This window comes from Larus michahellis, chromosome 1 (genome assembly GCF_964199755.1).
Source record: "Larus michahellis chromosome 1, bLarMic1.1, whole genome shotgun sequence".
Classification (NCBI taxonomy): domain Eukaryota; kingdom Metazoa; phylum Chordata; class Aves; order Charadriiformes; family Laridae; genus Larus; species Larus michahellis.
In genome coordinates, this window is record NC_133896.1 from 34,003,350 (window position 1) to 34,024,888 (window position 21,539).

Below are 21,539 nucleotides of genomic sequence, written 5' to 3' on the forward strand. Positions count from 1 at the left end.
TTTTGATCAGCCCCCTACAGAGGGGTACTGTACAGGGTTTGCAAGACACTGCATAAGAAAAGAGGCAAAATGAAAAGGGGCTGAGAACAACAATGGTTGTGGATTTGAAGGTAAAAGCACAAAATATGAGATAAGAAGAGTAATGGATGTCCATGGACCATTATGGTGGTAGACGCCTGAGAGTTTGTTATTTCATCTTTTTATTTATATTTTGCACTAAGTTCACCATGCCTAGTGTAGGAACAGGACGAAAAGAGTGACAAAGAGAAGTCAATACAAATTGCCATAATGCATCATTTTCACGGTGATAATCCTTAAAGGAGGTATCCAGTGACCTTGATGAAACCCCCAAAATTTCTTTCCTCTATTTTGAGAGAAGAATAGAGGAAGAGCAACAGCACAGGGGGCTTTAGCTGCCCAGGATACGTTGGGAGGAAAGGTATAGCCGTGACACAGATTCCCTCATCAGAACATGAAGAAATTCAACCATGGCACAACGACCCAAGGAAAAACACCTGGGTCATTGTGCCAAATCATCTACTGGCCATCACATTGCATAACCCTTTCTGGAAGGGTGTTTATCATTATAAAACATGCTGAAGGGCTGTGCCAGAGCTTTATACCCACTTAGCCTTATGACAGTATTATCATTTAGTTGAATAGTTCATCTCCCTCCCTGGTGTTGACCCCACTGATGTATTTATAGACAGCAATTACATCACCTTGCAGCCTCCACCACATTAGGTTAGTGGGTACCAGTTAGGTGGCAATTCTTTTGCCATTTCTTAGGAGGCAGATTTGCCAGTCCTTGAATCACCCTAGCAGCCCCCCTCTGCACGTTTTCCAACCTGACCCTATTTAGAAGACCACAGGGACTAGATAGCCGTTTCGGTTCTGCAGATATTCCTTGCTCAGGTAGGCAGTGTTCCTCTTCCTTCTCCCCTCAGACTTGCTGTGATAGCACATATGAGCATGCGAGTGTGCGTTTCCTATTGAAAAGTGTGCAATCTTTCAAGTTGTTTTGTTTTTCATGAGCTGTTTTAAGCAGTTTTGAGAATTACCACCACATACAAGGGATGGAAATTATTTTCCTCCTATGTGATCCATTTTTGAGATGAGGACTAAGAACAGAAATGGGGATATGTTGCCAGGGCGGGGAGGGAGTCCTTGAGAGCAGGTCACTGGTAAATTATTTCTCAGTTCCCTGAGATTATTGCACTGTACTCATGTGCGAAAAAGGACTAAAGAATTTAGTGTTGGTGAGTGACTGACTAGTTTTGTTTTTAGCCAAGAAGTATGTGATCCCAACATAGGAGGTAATATCATAATGTGCCCTCAGTGTGATAAAGTATGTACCTACTGGAACCTCACCATCACTTGTGAATCGTCCAAGGTAACTACATTTACAGCTTATAGACACGCTATTGAACTTTACTTGCACTTTCTCTAGTACTACACCTAAAACAATGTTATTCCTCCTCTAATGTCCTGCAGAATTGCTACAACTGTGCAAATAGTTGTTCCTTTTGACATAGCGACTGAACTTTGAAAAGTAAAAACAACAACATTAACTGCTCCAATTTGACCTAAGATGAAAAAAATTGGGTTTTTTTTTATTTCACATAGCTGCCGAATATTTGATACAGGGCTAAAGTGGTGTTTTAATTGAAATGAAACACTTTAGTTTCATTTTGGGATGCTTCTTCCTTTTTTGGGGGAAACAAAAAAAAGAGATTCAATTGCTAAGTCTTGATTCAGTAGCTCTGAGTCAATTTTGCTAAGGAAATGTTTAAAGCATGTTTTGACTTTTCTAAATCCTGTCCCCTCCCTCCACAAAGAAGTTACCTGGATCCGGGCCTTGAATTTGACCCGTGTTGTCAAGGAGGAGAGGGGTACAAGGAGGGGCTGGTGCTGGCCATGGCAGAAGCTGTGACACAGCCGTGTCCCGTTAGCCATGACACAGCCAGACTCTTGCTCTGAGTTCCTGTCTAGAGGAACCTCGCTTTCTTTCTCCATTGCCTTGTCTCACTAGGCTAATGTTAGCCTTCTGTCATTCCTTCCCATAGATTCAGTCAGTCCCAAAACTTGATTTTTCAGCTATTCATCAAAAATACTTTGCCCAGCTTTCATGTGTTGCTTCAGCGCACTTAAAGGGTAAAAGAAATAAGAATACAGGGAAAAGATGGAAAGAAAAGGCAAATTGTGACTACAGAGGTATCTCATCAGAATGTGTTTTTACTAACCAGCTTGATTTGTTGTTATCCTGCTCATGAGAACCAGATGTGTCCATTGCCTTTTTGCGGCTGTATTAAAAATACATAGCTCTATACTGAGTTCCCAGACCAGAAGCACTGTTTTTCTTCTTCCTATGCAACAGATGGAAGGAAGTTTGATAGCACACCATTTTACTATCCTCTTGATGTGTATTTGGCTTATATTTTTAATTATGGGCTTTGCATTTAATTTCCTTAATTTACCGGAGGGTGGTGTACATTGACAGAAATTGAGCAAACACTATCAATAAAGATTGTTTATTAAACTACATAAAAGCTAAAAATCAACACATTCAGTAAGCAGCTTCTGTTCTGGGTCAGTGTAGAAGAAAAAAAAATGGTCAATTATATTGTAAGCCTTTTTTTTTCTTTTCCATTTTTCCAGAAACTCTGCATATTTGATAGCTTTGGAACACTGGTGTTTGCAGTATTTATGGGAATATGGGGTAAGTTGATTTCAACAACTGTGGTTTGTCATCTAATTTTGGCCAAGCATCCAGCATCAGCCACAAAACATGGATAAATTTGCAATGACGTCATTTTCCAGCACTCAGGAATTCACTAGTAGGTAGTTCCGTAGAAGATAGGTACATTCACAAGAACTCTTTTTTAGCATCATAACAAAACAAAAAGTTGTAGAACTTAAAGTTGGTCTCCAGGGTCTGTTTTGTTTCATTTAACGTGGAGAAAAGTCTGAGAGAAGTGATTAGAGCTGCCTCCTTCATCCAGCAGGAGCCAGCCACATGCTTAAGTATATCTGGCCGAGGAGCTGGGGGTTTTTTCCAAAGGGTTTTGGAGGTGCCTGTGCCTATTAACAGCTGTGTGACTGCGCAAAGCAATTGAAAAATAGCTTTTTATTATATTTCCCAGGAATTTTTTCCTCCTGTCTTTATTTAAGAAACAGATTGTAAAAAGCATAGTAGTTACAAGCACTAGATTTATCTTTTAGAAGAGAAAATGTATGAAACCAGGATGTTTCCCGTGGGTGAAACCGCTTGGTGCTATATTTAAGGGATTAGGCAAGGTTTATTTTCCCAGAAACAGTTTCGTTTGCTGGTATTAGCAACTTTGTTAACCAGCTTTTATTGCACTTTCTTTTCCAGAAATTACCAAAATAAGTTATATGTTAGGTCTATACACAGGGTACTATAGACAAAATAATAACTCATGTAGCACTTTGAATTCATTACAAGAATACAGAATTTGCTTTCGTTGTAAAACATATTGTATTTTTATTTTCCTGTGATGACCTAAAGTGCTTCAAAACAGCTACTGCTTTAGAGAATTATAAGATAAAACATATCATTTCAAAAAGAAGATTCCTTTCAAAATATATGCTAAAATCAAAATACCATCAGGAAATTCTCTAAACGATTTTTTTTTTTTAAATTAGAAGTTTGATACTAATGTGCTCATCTTCTGTCATCTGAACAGTTAATTTATTTGCAATTTGCTTCCTAATTAAAAATTGTGTTTCCTATTTTGAAGAATGGTTCCAAGAGTAATAATTACAAAGTTAAGCTGCATAGTTATAGCGGTGCCTACAAGGTCTATTAGTATTCTTATCAAAAGTCCGCTATATGAAGAGGTGAGTTGTATTACAGAAATTCAGTCAAAATTGTACTGAATCCAAATGACCCATGGTTCTGGTACAATTCCAGCTGTAATTTTCATCTTGCTCTAATACAGACCTCCTGGTCCAAACAACTAAAAGAATATTAGATTTTTAGATATATTATTGCATCACTATTAGCACTACACTTTTCAATAATTGCATTTTTAATTTTTTTAGTATATTCCCTTCAAAAATCTCAAAACACTATAAAACATGAGGGAATTTGGCCTCAGGAATTAAGTCTCTATACGTTAATGCTCTGGACAAGCGCTTCTACCCCTTCTCTCGTGATGGCACGACCAGATTGGCAAAGCTCCTCTAGCAGCAGCTTCCACTTCCCTCGCGGCCGTCACAGGATCCCCTGCCTGAACAAGGTCAATTAAACAAACAGATGTCCTCCAATGGAGGCATTGCTTTTCAGTCCGTGCTGCCATAGTTTCAGAAGCAGGATACCTGGGTCATACTGAATGGCAGTGTTGAGGGACACGTGAAAGGGGACACCACAGATTATCAATGTGAGCCCTCGGATCTGCAAGCCCTCGGATCTGCAAGCTTCATTTGTTTTCACTGTTAAAAAAATGCTGGTTCAAAATAAAAGGAAAATGTCGAATCCAGCAGCAGCTCCTTCCCTACTCTGAGAGACGCAACTTGGCTGCTGCCTTATTTTAGCGAGTAGAACTTCTCTTTGCGTTGGGGCTGAGAGAGCTGTCCCAGTGTTACGTGCCCTGCTTTTGCTGTTAGCGCGGAGGCTATCACAGAAGGAGGCCCTGCACCTCTCGACTCTCCAGCAGCAGTTGGATTTGCAGCTGGAGCAAATCAGTGTTGCCTGTAGCTTCCTGCGGTTTGGGCTGGGGCCCCCACCAGCAGTTAGCGGTTCACGGAAGACTAATCTCCTTGCTCTGCAGGAGAAGGCAGATGTGATCCTCAGGCCCACTGCTTAGAACAGCCTTTGTGCTTCTAAGCATGAAGTAGCGGAGAAGACCTTGTGGAAGAGGCCCCTGAACAATCAGGGGAGGAGGGTTTCCTGGGGTTTTGCCTGTGTGCGGATGGCAAGGTCATCTCACAGCCCAGCCCGTGGAGTTTTCTGGTTTTTAAATGCTTCAGTTTGGGGTCTATCGACCACACCTGATTTTGGAAATAACCTTTAAAGTGTGAACTTGTAACTGCATGTCATTGATGTTTCATCATTCAGGATGAGGGGCCAAACTAATAAAAACAAACCCAAAACTTTTAGGGTTAATTACTCCCAGACAAGGGGAGTAATGAGGAGTGCAGTGATGGGATACTAACTCCTGGAGGCAGTGCTCGCAGAGCCACACCACTCATTTAAATCTGAGGATGCACTGCCTTCAGTAATAAAGCACCAGGGCGCACTGGGGAGCGTGGTACTGACAGCATCATCCTGAGCTCCTGGGTCTGTCATTGCCTCTGCTGCCAGATCTACCTGCATCACGTCTCAGGCCAAGGTAATGAGTTTGGCTGGATCCATGTCTAGTCAGTACTGCTTCTGTGTACCTGGTCCTCCAGTGCTTTCAGTTGTAGGAGCACAGTCCAGGGAACCGGTTGACCCAGCCCAGGGAGTTTCTAAGCTCTGGGCCATGCATAAAGAGCTGCTACCCCTTCAGATTCATGCCAGCAGAGGAGGAAAGATGGCCATGTTTCAGCCACTTTACCTGAACCATCATTGGTTCTTGTAGTCTGCAAACTGGTAACTTGTCCACACAAAAATAGCAGACAATGAACATGAGCTTTTCCCCATGGGAATTTTTGAAATACTGAGTTTTTCTTTCCTAGAAGTTCTGCACTCTCCAGCATTTTGCCTTCGCCTGTCCAACCAACTTGCTTTCTTATGCATCCCATGATAAACTTTTTCAAAAGTAGTCTATAGTATGAAAACCAAAGTGCTAATATTCTAGCCTTAGGCAGAAAGCAAATAAATTTATTTGTATTCTTTAGCATGTGCTTACACCACCATTTACCTCAGGTTTCTCCTATTAAAGTACCTATGTATCCAAAGCAATAGCTGCATAAAGAAGTAGATAACAGTTATTTTCACCAGCACAGTAGCCGATAAGGGGTTTATTCCATGTCTGTGGAAATCTGTATGGAAAACATGAGCCACGTGTTATAGCCCAGGGGGTGAGGCAGTGTCCAACACTCACCTGGTATTGCTCGCTTTGTTTATCTTCTGGATAGTTACTTTGTTTTTGGAGTTTTGGAAGCGAAGGCAAGCTGAACTGGAGTATGAATGGGACACAGTTGAGTACTTAGAGCAAGAAGAACAAGTTCGCCCGGAATATGAAGCGCGATGCACTCACGTAGTAATGAATGAAATCATACAGGTAAGGAATATTCTGATAACTGGTGATGGCTACTGCCACAGACATGTTGTGGGAGGATGCTATGAAAATGGTGAATCTGCACTGGAGCTGTATAAATCAGCAGTGCTTCAAGGAGAGCTGATAAGCTGGCCTGGAAATAGTAAACTTATAAAATACAGATGCGTGGGAGGGATTTTATACCTAACTGTAGACACCTTAAAGTAACTGCCTGTTTGAGGAGCTTGCGCTGCTGAGGTTCCTGTGTCATAAATAAACAGAAGTAGGCATCGTCCCCAGTTTAGGAGACTAAGTCTACTTTATTAAATCCCCCAAGAAATTATTCAGTGTTGCTGCCAGAGGCCAAGATCACTGAGCATTTGCTATCTTTGCCTAAGAATGCATCAGGAAAAAAGGGTGAAATAGCGGGAAAGGTGTTACATTATATATCCTGCCAAGACTGTTTTTTTAACCAAAGGTGTTTCTGTTTGAAACATGTATAAACAGGTATTGTTGCTAAGTGCACATGAATACAATTACAAACAATAACGGCAAACTCACATGGACAAGGATAATCCTCATTTCAATGAAACAGGATTCATATTTATGGGGACCTTAGTTTAGATCTCTATTTATTATACACTTTGAGTAGCTTTAGCTTCTGTAGCTCACTCCAGCTTAGCTTCGCTTTTTATTATTCTCTGTCTCTATCTCTCTGGCATGTATCTGATCATTTGCATTGCCTTCACATTTCATCCACATTATACTAATGTTTATTAGAGGGCAGTTGAAAAGTTTCAAAATTAATGGCCATAGTTGAAACTATCCTATATAGATCTTCTTTTTATACCTTGTACCACAAAAAAAATGGTTCTGTTTAAAAGCTTATAAACCTACGCTACCCTTAATGTATAAAGTCATAGCTAGAAAGTTCCTTTCAGACAGTTCAAAGAGTGAAGAACATACTAAAACATAATGATTTTGATCCTCAGAGATCCTGTAAAGACTCAGTGAATTTTCACACCACCATGTTGAGGTAGGCATTTTCCTTGGAAATGCCATCCCATTGTTCCTATGGGACAAATTGAGAAATACAGACATCAGGGACCAGAATTTTAGTGCCTGCTGATTGTAGCCAATGAGGTTGAAAGCTAATGACCTTGGATGCCATGATCAGCCAAGAAGGATGGGTCCATTGAAAAGGACTATGCACCCTGTCATGGCTGAAGTCAGTAAGAGCTGAGGACACTCAGCCTCTGGGGAAGTAATTTTTATCTTATAATGGGCAGCAAAAAAATAGACACATATAATCAGGCAAGACTTTTGAAATCATGAAGAAATGTGAGTTTCCAGGACAACAAAGCAGGAAAGGAAACAAAACTAGAGACTTCTTTCCTTTTTTCTGCCCTCAATATCATAACGGGTTTAATTGCAGCACCCAAAAAATATGAAGAAAAGATTGGGTGTGTCCTTGATCTGTTTCTAAATCTTTTACAGCAAGAAGAATATGTGCCATACACTGCCTGTGGGAAGTGCATACGGATGACTTTCTGTGCAAGTGCAATCTTCTTCTGGGTAAGTTCTCCTCTTATTCTTTCACCTCATGGATTCACTTCTCCAGTAAGTGTCTCAAAAAAAGATCATCCTGAACTGAACAAGAGGTAGCAAAGGAGCAGGTTCAGTTGGATTTCCATTTTATGCATAAACCAAGCCCATAAGGTATGGACCCACATGGAGATGGTAGCGTACAGTCAATAGAAAATATGCCAAAATATCCTGCAGCTGTAGCTTGCAAGTTACGCTGGTGAATGCGGTCCATTGTTTTTTCCCTCATTATTTTAAGATAAATGTCTTTGCTTTTGGAGGGGGGAGCAGGGGAAAGACTTTGGTCTATATGCTCTCCTCCCTGCCAGTTTCTATCCTACTTGTTCCAGCCATTTGCTTCAATATCGTGTCTCACAGTCCTGGGCCTCTTTCAGGTTTTTCGTTTCACTTAACAGAGCAAAGCTGGGCACTCTCTAATCTTCCAGAGCTGCTGCTTTAATTACAACTAAAACTTGAAAGCAGCCCAGTCACCCATGAAACAATATCTAACATGGTGAGCATGCCCAGAGAGGTCTCCTTGAAAAGCTCAGTGTTTTAGCGTGCTGTGTGTCCTCCTCGCCTGTAGCACAAACTGCAGCTGGAAAAGACCTCATTCTAGGTGATAGGAGACAGATAGGAGATAGAGTGGTGGCTGTCAGCCCAGGAGAGCCTCAACGTTAACGCCTGACACACAAAGGAAAGAACACTGGCTTGCTGTTGGGTTTAAATAGGCAGGACTTCAGGTTGAAGGGAAGAGATTTGGTCTGGGTTTGTCATTTGTGTTGCTGCACTCTTTTATTATGTGCAGGGAGCGGGGAGGTAGGTGGGTTCATGGCAGTTTGCAGAGACAGTGAAAAAAAAAGATTCGCAGCTGTGTGGACGTCAATCTGCACAATAGCTAGAGAACTAGCAAGAAATAAAAGCAGGAGGAGAAGCAGAAAGAGACGAGATGGCAAGCAAGGTGGGGTGCACGGATCATTTTACAACCCTTGCAGATTACATGACTTGTCTTAAAACGTGTCTATTCCTTTGAGGGGTCTGTACCCTGTAATATTATCATGTGAAAGAGAGGGTACAGCCCCCTCCATAATCAATGCAGACTTGCTGGTACATTTGCCATCCTGCCAATTGCCCAATGTCAAAAGATTTCTTCCATCACATGCCTCGAGGCGTAAGATTTGATTACACATCTCATTATCTTTGCTTGCATCAGTACAAACCTTGTTATTAGTCATAAACCAGACCATCTCTTTTCTCTCCTGCAGATTGACTATGCTGCATGAAAAAAAAGGCTCCTTTCATGGATTCTAAATTTATTGCCGTCTATATTATTTGAGCATCCCCTTGCACTCATCTTAGGTGGTGCAAGGCACGTAATGACAGGCACACAATCAGTTTCCTTTTGCCTATTGTAAAAAGTATTTCAAACTCACTTTTTCCCAAAGCCAGCGGTTCAATATTAACATCTTTCTTGCGTTCCCTTGGCAGATTCTTTTGATTATTGCTTCAGTTATTGGAATCATTGTCTACAGGCTCTCAGTTTTCCTGGTGTTTTCTGCAACGTTGCCACAGCACATTAACGGAACGGAGGCGATCCGCAAGTACCTGACGCCGCAGACAGCCACTTCAGTAACTGCTTCGCTCATCAGCTTTATAGTCATTATGGTTCTCAACATCATCTATGAAAAGGTGGCAATCCTGATTACTGACTTCGGTATGCCGCTGCCGTACCTCACATAGAAACTTGGGGTAAAATAGCAAGAAAAAAATGTCATTTATATGTATAATAAGCATTCCACTAAATGAACACCTGTACCACGTATTTCAGAATTTTCCCACCACATCACACAATACCACCTGCAAACTTTCAAATACAGATTTTCTCGATATCAAAGGAATATGGTATTCAGCTCTTTGCCTGAAAACTCCTTGTATAGCCAGCATGAAAGATCAATTGTTTACAGTTTTGTGCTTGTGAAACAGACAAAGCAAAGAAAATTACTATAATAACCAAGGTTTATGAAAACAGATCAGTAACGCATAACACATTCAATTACATTAGCTTTTGTTTATGGGGAAAATAGCTATTTTCTTGTAAATAAATGAAATAAGGTCACTTTTCCAAAGCTAGATACCATTCCTATGTTATTAAATAGATAAACAGTCGCAAATATTATTATTCTTTATATCCAGGCCATCACCATTAAAGTAGCTATTTTACTTTAGATGTGTGAAGTAGTGCGGTGTTTTAATATAGTTTCATTTAATACCGTTCCATCGGTTCAAAGTGTTACATTTGCATCTTCCCTGAGTGTGCTGGATTTGGGTGCCTTTTTTTTCCCTGAGTTATCAGAATTTTTGCTTGTTCTTTTTCTTTATTGTCAGGGGAAAAGTTTTTTTCCTTTTTTACAACCCATATAGTTTTAGAATTAGCATAATGGTTACAGTATACATGGGGATTATGTACAATCTAATTTATAATGCTCTCAGTCATATTAAGGAATACAAGGCATAAACGTACTTTTCCAGCTGAGACTCTAAAGCAGCTTGTAGGTTACTTGTAGGTTGGTGCTTTTTTTAATTTTATTTTTTTTTTAATTGCAGAGCTTCCAAGGACACAGACCGATTATGAAAACAGTCTGACCACAAAGATGTTCTTGTTCCAATTTGTCAACTACTATTCTTCATGCTTCTACATAGCCTTCTTTAAGGGTAAATTTGTAGGTCACCCTGGAAATCCAGTTTATTGGCTAGGAAAGTATCGCAATGAAGAGGTAAGAATGTATGATAGTGTGTGTTTTTAAACAGCAGGAGCCATTAGTCCAGGTATTCTGCTGCAATTAGGAGTGTATAACATAGTTGTGCTTATTTAAATTGAGGGTTCAAAAAGCGACTGCTTCGCAAGCCGATTGCCTCCTTAGTAAGCCCTACCATAAAAGAATATGACACGAGACCAGTTGGGCTTAGAAATGTATTACACGTACCCAGAACCGTACTTATTTTCCCATGGTCCCATGTGTCAATTGGCACACGGGAAGGGGAGAACATCACTAGCAGCGTTTCTGTTCTGCTGGGTGACCCTTGCCTGGTGACAGCACAGCACAGAGCTGCATGACTTCGCCTGGTATTTCACTCTTTCACTGGTGTCCTGTCAGCCTCTCATATGTGACCATACGTGGCCTGCAATTGGTTTTTGCATACCTCACTGGAAAGGTTTGCTTAAATAGTCTTCTTTAAAGAAAGTTATCCTCATAAACCAGGAATGCATTATTTCCAATGCTTCATTCATGCCTGAAAAGTTACCCGACTTCAAAAGTTTTTCATGATGTGTCTCCCTCACAACCTTCAGTGTGACCCAGGTGGATGTCTCCTCGAACTCACAACTCAGCTTGCCATCATAGTGGGAGGTAAAGCAATCTGGAACAACATACAAGAAGTGCTTCTTCCGTAAGTTCAAACCATTAACTAATCTGCTCTTTCATATTTGAAAGATACTGCTTTTGCTTGATGTGTTCAGGCATTTGGTCACTAAATTTGATAGGCGCATATTATATTCTAAAAGAATAGTCTTTTGGGGCCTTTTTAGACGGTTTGGATATTTTCGGTCTGGTAGCTCTGAGCTCATGTCTCTGTCGTTCTGACTGATTTTAGTTCTAATCAGAAATGCTTCCTTCCACTGCAAATCAGACTTGCTTTATATTGAGTGGAATGATTCGTTGTTACACATTGGGCTTTTAAAAGTCTTGCATAAGTTACTAATTTAACTAATTTAGTTTTACAGTCATATTTGACATTCATAGTGCCTATATGTTCTCTTTCAGTGGGGCAGATCTCTAGAAGGTCATGTTTTAATGTAAACAATAAGCAAAGTGCTAACCATGAATGCTCTCCCTTTCGTTTATGTTAAGATACTATCCAGGACTCTGTTCCTTCCCCCAGGACTTGTTCTGTATTTTATGCTGATCAGTGCCTGTCATGTTGCTTGGAGTAAGGAACTCCCAGTTAGCTCATGCCCTCCTGAATGCCATAAGCACCAGCCCACAGCACTGTATACCCTCTGGCTGTGGTTCTTCCAAGCCCATGAATTGTGCTCCTTTGCTGCACAGAGACCCCACTACAAAGCGTGCCATAAATCCTGTGTAGGGTGGAGGCTAGGGTGCTCTGCTGAGATCCCGTTCCTCCACATCCCAATGCTCTGTTTGTGCTGCTGGTTGCGGTATGGACCCATAGACCCAATCTTCTTTTCAACCTCTTCTTTTACCTGCGGAAGGGTCCCTAGACTGAACATGCCACCAGCTGTCAGCTCCAGCCATAGACAACTGATTCCTCTTTCTGTGTACAGGAAATATGTTCATCTGACCAGAATTTTGAATTCACTTCCCAGGATGATAAGTAACATTTAGGTGTTGAAATGCTGAGTACCACTTTTGGAACTGCTCTCTCATTCTGCATCTCTGCAAGTATAAAAAGAACCATTTCGATTTTTTCTCTGTTGGTAGACATTCACCCCTATCCCCCTTTTTTTTAATATGGTTCTTTGACTGCTGAAAATGGCTACAGCCAATTCATCAGTTTTCTTAAGTTCTCATGCAAGCCTTTCAGATGAGAAGATCAGCCTCACCTTGATCCCTGGGAAGGTGAAGGAGCAGCTAATCCTGGAAACTATTTCCAGGCCCATGAAGGACAAGAAAGTCCAGGAGCCCATGGATTCACCATGGGGAAGTCATGGTTGACTGACCTGCTAACCTTCTATGATTGACTGGCTTAGTAGATGAGGGGAGAGCATTGGGTATTGTCTACCTGGGCTTCAGTAAGGCTGTTGACATTGTCTTCCATAAAAGCCTCATACAGAAGCTATTGAAATATGGGCTGGATGAGCAGACAGTGAGGTGGACTGAAAACGGGCTGAATGGCCAGGCCCAGAGGGTGGTGATCAGTGGCATGAAGTCTAGTTGGAGGCTAGTCACTAGTGGCATACCCCAGGGACCACTACTGGGTCCCACCCTGCTTCACATCTTCCTTAGTGATCTGGATGAGGGGACAGGGTGCACCCTCAGCAAGTTTGCTGATGACACCAAACTGATAAGTCAGAGGGTTGTGCTACCCCCCAGAGGGACCTTGACAGGCTGGAGAAATGGGCTGACAAGAACCTCATAGAATTCAACAAGGGGAAGGGCAATGTCCTGCACCTGGGGAAGAACAACACCATACACCAGTATATTCTGGGGGCCACACAGCTGGAAAGCAGCTTTGTATAAAAGGGACTTGGGATCCTGGTGGGCACCCAAGTTGAACTTGAGCCAGCAATGTGCCCTTATGGCAAAGAAGACCAATGGTACCTTCAGCTGCATTAAGAGGAGTGTTGCTAGCAGGTTGAGGGAGGTGTTCCTTCCCCTCTACTCAGCACTGGGAAGGCCACAGTGATGGGTCCAGTCCAGTTCTGGGCCCACTAGTACAAGAGAGGCGTGGACATACTGAAGAAAGTCCAGCAAAGGGCCATAAGGATGATGAAGGGACTGGAGCACCTCACATATGAGGAAAGGCTGAGAGAGCTGGGTCTGTTCAGCCTGGAGAAAAAAGATTCAGGGGGATCTCATCAATGTTTACAAATACCTGAAGGGCAAGAGTAAAGAAGAGGGAGATAGACTAATCTCAGTGACTAATGCCCAGTGCCAGGACCAGAGGCAACGGGCACAAACTGAAACACAGAAGGTTCCCTCTGAACATACGAAAACAACTTTTTATTGTAAGAGTGACCAAACACTGGCACAAGTTGCCCAGGAAGGTTGTGGAATCTCCATCATTGGAGATATTGGAAAGCCGTCTGGACATGGTCATGGGCAACTGGCTCTAGGTGACCCTGCCTGTGCAAGGAGGGGTTGGACCAGATGACCTCCAGAGGTGCCTTCCAACCTCAACCATTCTATGATTCTGTGAATTTTGTGATCAGAAGGTATTAGTCTATCTAACCACAGGCCTGCATTTAACTTGATTTTTTGTTTCCTTGAATTTTATGTGGTCATTCACCTGTACAACATAAGTATAAATCACTATGATTCTGATATATTGCCCTTTTACTCCCTTATTTATGGTTGTAAATAACTGGGTTTGGGATAAAGCAACAGAAGATTATACTCAGGTTTGAAGGAAGTTTTCAGTAATTCAAGAATAGCTAAATCGACTGTTCAAAGCCATAACAGCACAAACGTCATTTTTTTTTCTACTTACTGAACTTTTTAGGTTATTTTATCAATGTTAGTGGTCTTTTTCTCCCTGGCTGACAGTTGGGTTAAGAATCTAATTGGAAGATACGGTGCAGCTGCTAGATCAGAAAAAGTTGTTCCACGCTGGGAACAGGACTACCACCTCCAGCCCATTGGAAAACTTGGGCTGTTTTATGAATATCTTGAAATGGGTAAGTAGCCGTTTAGTTCGGATTCGCTTTCACTGCTGGGAACAAACATGCTCTAAAGAAAATCTTTGTACAATCAATGCTTAATAACTATATAGACAGAGGACATGAATATTTTTCCAAGACGAGTTTTGATGAGCCATTATAGAATGCTTTCCAAGATTTTATTAAGCAGCTAAGCCTCGATCCAATTTATAACTAGGAAGCAGCACATGATTATACAAGAAGAAGAACTGCTGCTTCTTTGCCCCATCCTCTGAGAAATGCATCCAGAAGGCAGACCATGTTCTGGTGTTGTGCAGCAGAGCCCTGTGTCAGACTGCTCTGATGGGGATCTGGAGTCACCAGGACTTGTTGCTGGTCTCTTGGGAGCTGGCAAATCTCTGGTTTGTTGCCACCATCCATTCTGTCACAGCATTGCCAGCATAATTGTTGCAGCACCCAGACACCAATAAGATGGTTGTTAGTTCAGGCTTTCCAGCACAGCGCTGAGACAGATAGTCATTAGATTTCCACATCTTCATGATGAAGACATGAGAAAGAAATGGACGTTTAAATACCTAGAGTAGCTCCTCTTGGTGTGTTGTGACTTGTAATATTTTCCTGTCCTCTCCACCTGGCAGGTTTTTTTCGGTACTGTTGCGCTCCTATCTTCTTATACAGAAGATGCACTAGGAACTCAGCTACCCTTTCTTGTCTCTCTCTCCCACAGTTTGAGTATATAAAGTATATGTGCTCATATATGCTTATCTATCTCCAGTAAGCGAAAGCCTCATCAATGTATGTGACCTCTCCCTTTGACAGTTATACAGTTTGGCTTTGTCACTCTCTTTGTGGCGTCGTTCCCCCTGGCTCCTCTTCTGGCTCTTATTAACAACATGTTGGAAATCCGGTTGGACGCATGGAAGCTGACGACCCAGTTCAGGCGCATGGTTCCGCAGAAGGCACAAGACATCGGCGCCTGGCAGCCCATCATGCAAGGCATCGCCATTCTGGCGGTGGTCACCAATGTAAGTACTGAGCCAACAACTGCAGAAGGTAAAATGCCTTCACTGCAGGTGTTACGTCCAAATGTGGGAACACCGCATGTGGCAATGTCGCACTTCAGTGATCCTAAATGAATTACAAGCATCAGTCCCTTAAGACTTCACCCCCTGCGAAACAGGCTCTGTTACTTTCCAGGTGTTTCGGAAACAGAATATGGCTACTGTCTAAAATATTTTACCTATGAGTTGCTAGAATCTTCAGAAAAATCTATTACATATGAAGACTATAGCGCATCTTTCCTAAAATTATAGTGCATAGTACAGAGATCTTTTCAGATAGTCTACAGCTAAATGCATTAATTTTGAAAAAATTAGGTTGCAGCTTAGCTAATTTATAATTGATTGTTGTCTCTAATTGTTACAATTGTTACGTCAATGCCTTCATATTTGAATTTGGCTTTAAGCAATTTTGCCCTTAAAACAGAAATTCAGCTTCTTTCTCCTGTACTTAAAAATACAACATGCGTTCAAAATTGCAGCACTTACCTTTTGAGATCAGAATGAATTATATGAAAATTTTCAAATTAATATGATTTTCAGTTGGATTTAAAATTCATTTTAAATGAGTTCCTTTAAAATATTTAGGAAAAAAGAATTTATTTTCTGAATTTATTTTTAAATTCAGACCTTTCAAATTTCCCATATCATTAATTCACCAAGATCTTATACACAGGCTGCATTGTGGGGAGGAAAATAGTCCATTGGACTTTACCACTGTGAATTATTTGATTGCTTATTCTTAAACAGAAGTTAACATGTATTGTCTTTCAAAAAATTCCCACTGCTGGCCTCTCTCAAAACAGCAGTGACCACTGGTTTCCTCTGCAGGGACAGCAACACCTCAGACTGTCCATGGTTAATAGCCTTTTTCAACAAGGTCACCATTTTCTACTGTTATCGGTGAGATCAGGGATCCATTCTGACACAGTTAAAGATGGTCACTTCCTCTAACACCTCGTCCTTGCGGTAACAGTACCTTATTGTGCTCAGTGGGAGTTTCTGGAAAAAGCAGTTGAGTCTGAAGACAAGAGTTCATCTTAGCCCAAGCTTTCACAGGAGGCTCTGCCTGTTTGGAGAATGCCAGACTTTGAATAAGAGGAGGGAGATGAAGCTGAGCACTTTACCATAGATACTAACCAGATAGTTTGGGGACTTATTTCAAGTAAAAGAACAATTCAAATTTAAATAAGGGCATGAACTTATTTTCCTGTATCTCAGATACCTTCTATAGTCATTGGGTGCTTGGATGTTCTAGGATCTCAGCCTCAGGGGTTCTACTTCTCAGAAATAATGGAACAGCTTCGTGCACTTTCTCTTCCCACACCCAGATGAGAGTCCCTACATATTCCTCTCTTTTTTTCACCCACTTGAAAAAGTCTTTTTTTTGCTCCTGAAAGGAGGGGGCCCTTGTTTCCAATCAAATATAAGAAAAAACTTCTTTACGGTGAGGGTGACAGAGCACTGGAACAGGCTGCCCAGGGAGGTTGTGGAGTCCCCTTCTCTGGAGATTTTCAAGACCCGCCTGGATGCAGCCCTGAGGGATGTGCTCTAGGCAATCCTGCTTTAGCAGGGGAGTTGGACTAGAAGATCTCTAGAGGTCCCTTCCAACTCTGAAAAATTCCGTGATTCCGTGAAAGGGAGGATGAGTTTCCATGACCTGACTGCCTATTGGGTTATCATCTTCTCAGAAGCTTGTTTTCATTATTTTGGCATTTAGGGATGGTACCATATAGAAACAGGAGTCCAAGGTGGATTTCAGTAATTAGGAAAATTTCGTATGTCAACCTCCGCTATTAGACATATTTTCAGTTATTTGAAGGTCTCCCAAAATCGCCATTACTCTTGTTCAGAACTTTTATTTCATACTATAGAAATTCAACAGGTATGGTAAACATAGGATGTAGAGTGGTGACTCAGGAGAACATAAAGGCAGAGAATTGAGCACAGAGAAATGACGGAAGAAAAAAGGGAACTTGAGGGTGGAAAATTTACAAAAGAATCTGGAAGACAGACAACAAGCTTGAGCATATGCTCCAGCTGTTTTGCACTGCTCTGCTGCGGCAAACCAAACATAAATCCAGCTGTTCCATAGGCATATGAAACATTCAAGGCCTTACTAGTAAATCTGTGTTAAAATTTAAAACAAAAGCCATGCAACTTTGGTAACACGTGTTCAGATTTTTAGAAATGTCAGGTGGCACCGGAGATACCTTTGGGCTCTCCTGGTTTCATGCTTGTGCAAAACATTGTTAATTATAACTCTCCCAGCAAATGATGCAAATTCCCAGGTGAAGCATAGCTAGAAGTAGAGGCAACATTATTGGTGCATCCATATTCTCTTTTGAACTATGCTGCTAGAAAACTTAAAAGGCAAAAAAGTTTCTGGTGGCCTGGAAGAAAAACAAATATGTTATATTGTTGGATAAGCTAACTGTCTTTCCTGGGCAATCCAGCTGGATCTTGTAATCACGGAATCACGGAATCTTCAGAGTTGGAAGGGACCTCTAGAGATCATCTAGTCCAACTCCCCTGCTAGAGCAGGATTGCCTAAAGCACATCCCTCAGGGCTGCATCCAGGCGAGTCTTGAAAATCTCCAGAGAAGGGGACTCCACAACCTCCCTGGGCAGCCTGTTCCAGTGCTCTGTCACCCTCACTGTAAAGAAGTTTTTCCGTGTATTTGAACGGAACTTCCTATGTTCTAGCTTGTGCCCATTGCCCCTTGTCCTGTCACTGGGAACCATTGAAAAGAGCCTGGCTCCGTCCTCCTTAAACCCACCCTTTAGATACTTGTAAACATTAATCAGGTCCCCCCTCAATCTTCTCTTCTCCAGGCTAAAGAGTCCCAGCTCTTTCAGCCTTTCCTCATAAGGGAGGTGCTCCAGTCCCATAATCATCTTGGTTGCCCTACGCTGGACTCGCTCCAGTAGTTCCCTGTCCCTCTTGAACTGGGGAGTCCAAAACTGGACACAGTACTCCAGTTGTGGCCTCACCAGTGCAGAGTAGAGGGGGAGAATGACCTCCCTCGACCTACTGGCCACAGTCTTCCCTATGCAGCCCAGGGTGCCATTGGCCTTCTTGGCGACAAGGGCACACTGCTGGCTCATGGATAATTTGCTGTCTACCAGGACCCCCAGGTCCTTCTCCTCAGAGCTGCTTCCCAGCATGTCCGCCCCTAACCTATACTGGTGTTTGGCATTCTTCCTTCCCAGGTGCAGGACCCTACACTTGCTTTTGTTGAACCTCATTAGGTTCTTCTCTGCCCAGCTCTCCAGCCTGTCCAGGTCACGCTGGATGGCAGCATGGCCCTCTGGAGTGTCGGCCACCCCTCCCAGCTTGGTATCATCAGCAAACTTGCTGAGGATACACTCTGTCCCCTCATCTAGGTCATTAATGAATATATTGAACAAAATTGGTCCAAGTATTGACCCCTGAGGGACACCACTCGTTACAGGCCTCCAACTGGACTCTGTGCCGCTGATCACAACCCTCTGAGTTCTGTCACTCAGCCAGCTCTCGATCCACCTCACTGTCACCTCGTCTAGCCCATACTTCCTCAGCTTCCTAATGAGGATGTTATGGGAGACAGTGTCAAAAGCCTTGCTAAGGTCAAGGTAGATGACATCTACGGCTCTCCCCTCATCCAGCCAACCCGTTATAACATCATAGAAAGCTATCAGATTGGTCAGGCATGATTTGCCCTTGGTAAATCCATGCTGACCACTTCCAATAACTTCCTGTTCCTCTATGTGTTTGGAGACGACATCCAGAATGAGTCGCTCCATTACCTTCCCAGGGACAGAGGTGAGACTAACCGGCCTGTAGTTCCCTGGGTCCTCCTTCTTGCCTTTTTTGAAGATTGGAGTGATGTTAGCCTTCCTCCAGTCCTCAGGCACCTCTCCTGTTCCCCATGACTTTTCAAAGACGATAGAGAGTGGTCTAGCGATAACATCAGCCAGCTCTCTCAGCACTCGCGGGTGCATCCCGTCAGGGCCCATGGATTTATGAATGTCCAGCTTGACCAAGTGGTCTCTGACCCGGTCCTCCTCAACTAAGGGAAAATCTTCCTCTCTCCAGACCTTCCCCCTTGCCTCCAGGGTATGGGATGTGTGAGGGACGGCTTTATCAGTGAAGACCGAAGAAAAGAAGGCATTCAGTAACTCTGCCTTCTCTGTGTCTTCCACCACTAGGGCACCCGTCTCATTCATCAGTGGACCTGTATTTTCCCTAGTTTTCCTTTTTCTGTTGATATACTGGAAAAATCTCTTCTTGTTATCTTTAACTGCAGTGGCCAAGCTGAGTTCTGATTGAGCTTTGGCCCTTCTAATCTTCCCCCTGCATAGCTTTGTTATATCTTGATAATCCTCATGAGTTGCTAAGCCCCTTTTCCAGAGAATGTAAGCCTTCCTTTTTTTCCTGAGGTCCAGCAGGACCTAGGCTAAAAGCCAGGCTGGCCTTCTTCCCCGTCGGCTCATCTTTCGGGACATGGGGATGGCCTTCACCTGTGCTTCTAAGAGCACCTGCTTGAAGTATGACCAGCTTTCCTGGGCACCTTTGCTCTTCAAAACTGCCTCCCAAGGGACACTCTCAACCATGCTCCTAAACAGGCTAAAGTCTGCCCTTCGGAAATCCAAGGTGGCAGTTTTGCTGGCTCCCCGCCTCCCTTCACCAAGAATTGAAAACTCTATCATTTCATGGTCACTCTGCCCAAGATGACCTCCAACCTTTACATCCCCCACAAGACCTTCTCTGTTAACAAACAGTAGGTCCAGTAGGGCACTTCCCCTAGTAGGTTCCTTCACCAGCTGTGTTAGGAAGTTGTCTTCCACACACTCCGGGAACCTCCGGGACTGTTCCCTGTCTGCTGTGTAGTATTCCCAGCGGACATCCGGGAAGTTGAAATCCCCCACAAGAGCAAGGGCAGATGATCGCGAGACCTCTGCCAGCCGCTTATAGAATACTTCATCGGTTTCTACATCCTGATTAGGGGGTCTATAACAAACTCCCATCATGATATCTGCCTTGTTGGCCTTCCCCTTGATTTTTATCCATACACACTCAACACTGTCATTCACACTGTTGAGTTCTAGACATTCAAAACCGCCCCTAACATAGAGGGCCACCCCACCACCTCTCTTCCCTTGCCTATCTCTTCTGAAAAGCTGGTAGCCATCAATTACAGCACTCCACTTGTGTGTGTCTTCCCACCACGTTTCCGTGATGGCAACCACATCATAGTTTCCCTGCTGCACGATGGCCTCCAGCTCGTCCTGCTTATTCCCCATGCTGCGTGCATTAGTGTAGATGCACTTCAGTTGGGTTAATTGTCCTACCACTTTCTTGGGGGGACAGGCCCTGATTTGCACCTGATCATTCTCGGACACTACTGTAGTTACTAAATTATCACTACTCCTTGTGTCTATGCTGCCACACAATTCACTATCCCCCACCATCGCTGAGACAGGCTGCAAGACCTTGCTATCACTTTTACCCATGAGCACTGCGATGTTGCTCCCAGGCACCACTTTTGTGATCCTGGTTTCGTCCCCATCCCCCATCAAACCTAGTTTAAAGCCTTATGGATAAGCCCTGCTAATTCTTGTCCCAGTCTCTTTCTTCCCCTTCGGGTTAGGCTTCCCCCGCCTGACGCCAGCATGCCTGGTTTCCTGTAGATCAGCCCATGTTCAAAAAAGCCAAAGTCCTGCCGGACGCACCAGTCGCGGAGCCAGGAGTTAATTTGCTGGCTCCTCCTATTTATCCCCTCCTCTACCCCTGCAAATGGTGGGATAGAGGAGAACACTATTTGTGCTCCCGATCCCTTAACCAGCCGTCCCAGGGCCCTAAAGTCATTCTTCATTGCCCTCAGACTTCTGGTACCTACTTCGTCACTGCCTACCTGAAATATCAGTAGCGGATAGTAATCTGATGACTGGACCAGGGAAGGGAGTTTCCTCCGTATGTCCTTAATTCTGGCCCCAGGGAGGCAGCTGACTTCCCTGTGGGATGGGTCCGGTCTACAGATAGGACCCTCTGTTCCTCTCAGAAGGGAGTCACCTACTACAATAACCCTTCTTTCTTTCTTTGTTGAGGATGTCCTGAGGCGTGGGGGTGAGTGACGAGCACTGTGCATTTCACTGGATGGATCAGCTCCTCCATCCTCAATCGCCTGGTCCTCAATTTCCAGAGCCTCCTACCTATTACGTAAGGGCAGTTGGGATGGTGAGGGGAGCCGTGAGAGGTTTCGCTTACCTCTCCGAGGAGGGATCTGACTCCACTCTGAAATGCCACTATGA

At 43.1% G+C, this 21,539-nt stretch overlaps 1 protein-coding gene across 1 annotated transcript in view; it reads left to right on the forward strand.

Annotated features, from left to right (window-relative positions):
- The window catches only part of ANO6 (anoctamin 6), a 79,285-nt gene that overhangs the window by 50,870 nt on the left and 6,876 nt on the right, over nucleotides 1-21,539 (forward strand). The window contains exons 9-17 of the mRNA XM_074567642.1: nucleotides 1,288-1,393; nucleotides 2,659-2,719; nucleotides 6,085-6,230; nucleotides 7,704-7,781; nucleotides 9,279-9,504; nucleotides 10,395-10,564; nucleotides 11,140-11,237; nucleotides 14,075-14,205; nucleotides 15,007-15,212. Of these exons, the coding sequence (XP_074423743.1) occupies nucleotides 1,288-1,393; nucleotides 2,659-2,719; nucleotides 6,085-6,230; nucleotides 7,704-7,781; nucleotides 9,279-9,504; nucleotides 10,395-10,564; nucleotides 11,140-11,237; nucleotides 14,075-14,205; nucleotides 15,007-15,212 (1,222 nt within the window). The remainder of the gene's footprint in view (nucleotides 1-1,287; nucleotides 1,394-2,658; nucleotides 2,720-6,084; nucleotides 6,231-7,703; nucleotides 7,782-9,278; nucleotides 9,505-10,394; nucleotides 10,565-11,139; nucleotides 11,238-14,074; nucleotides 14,206-15,006; nucleotides 15,213-21,539) is intronic.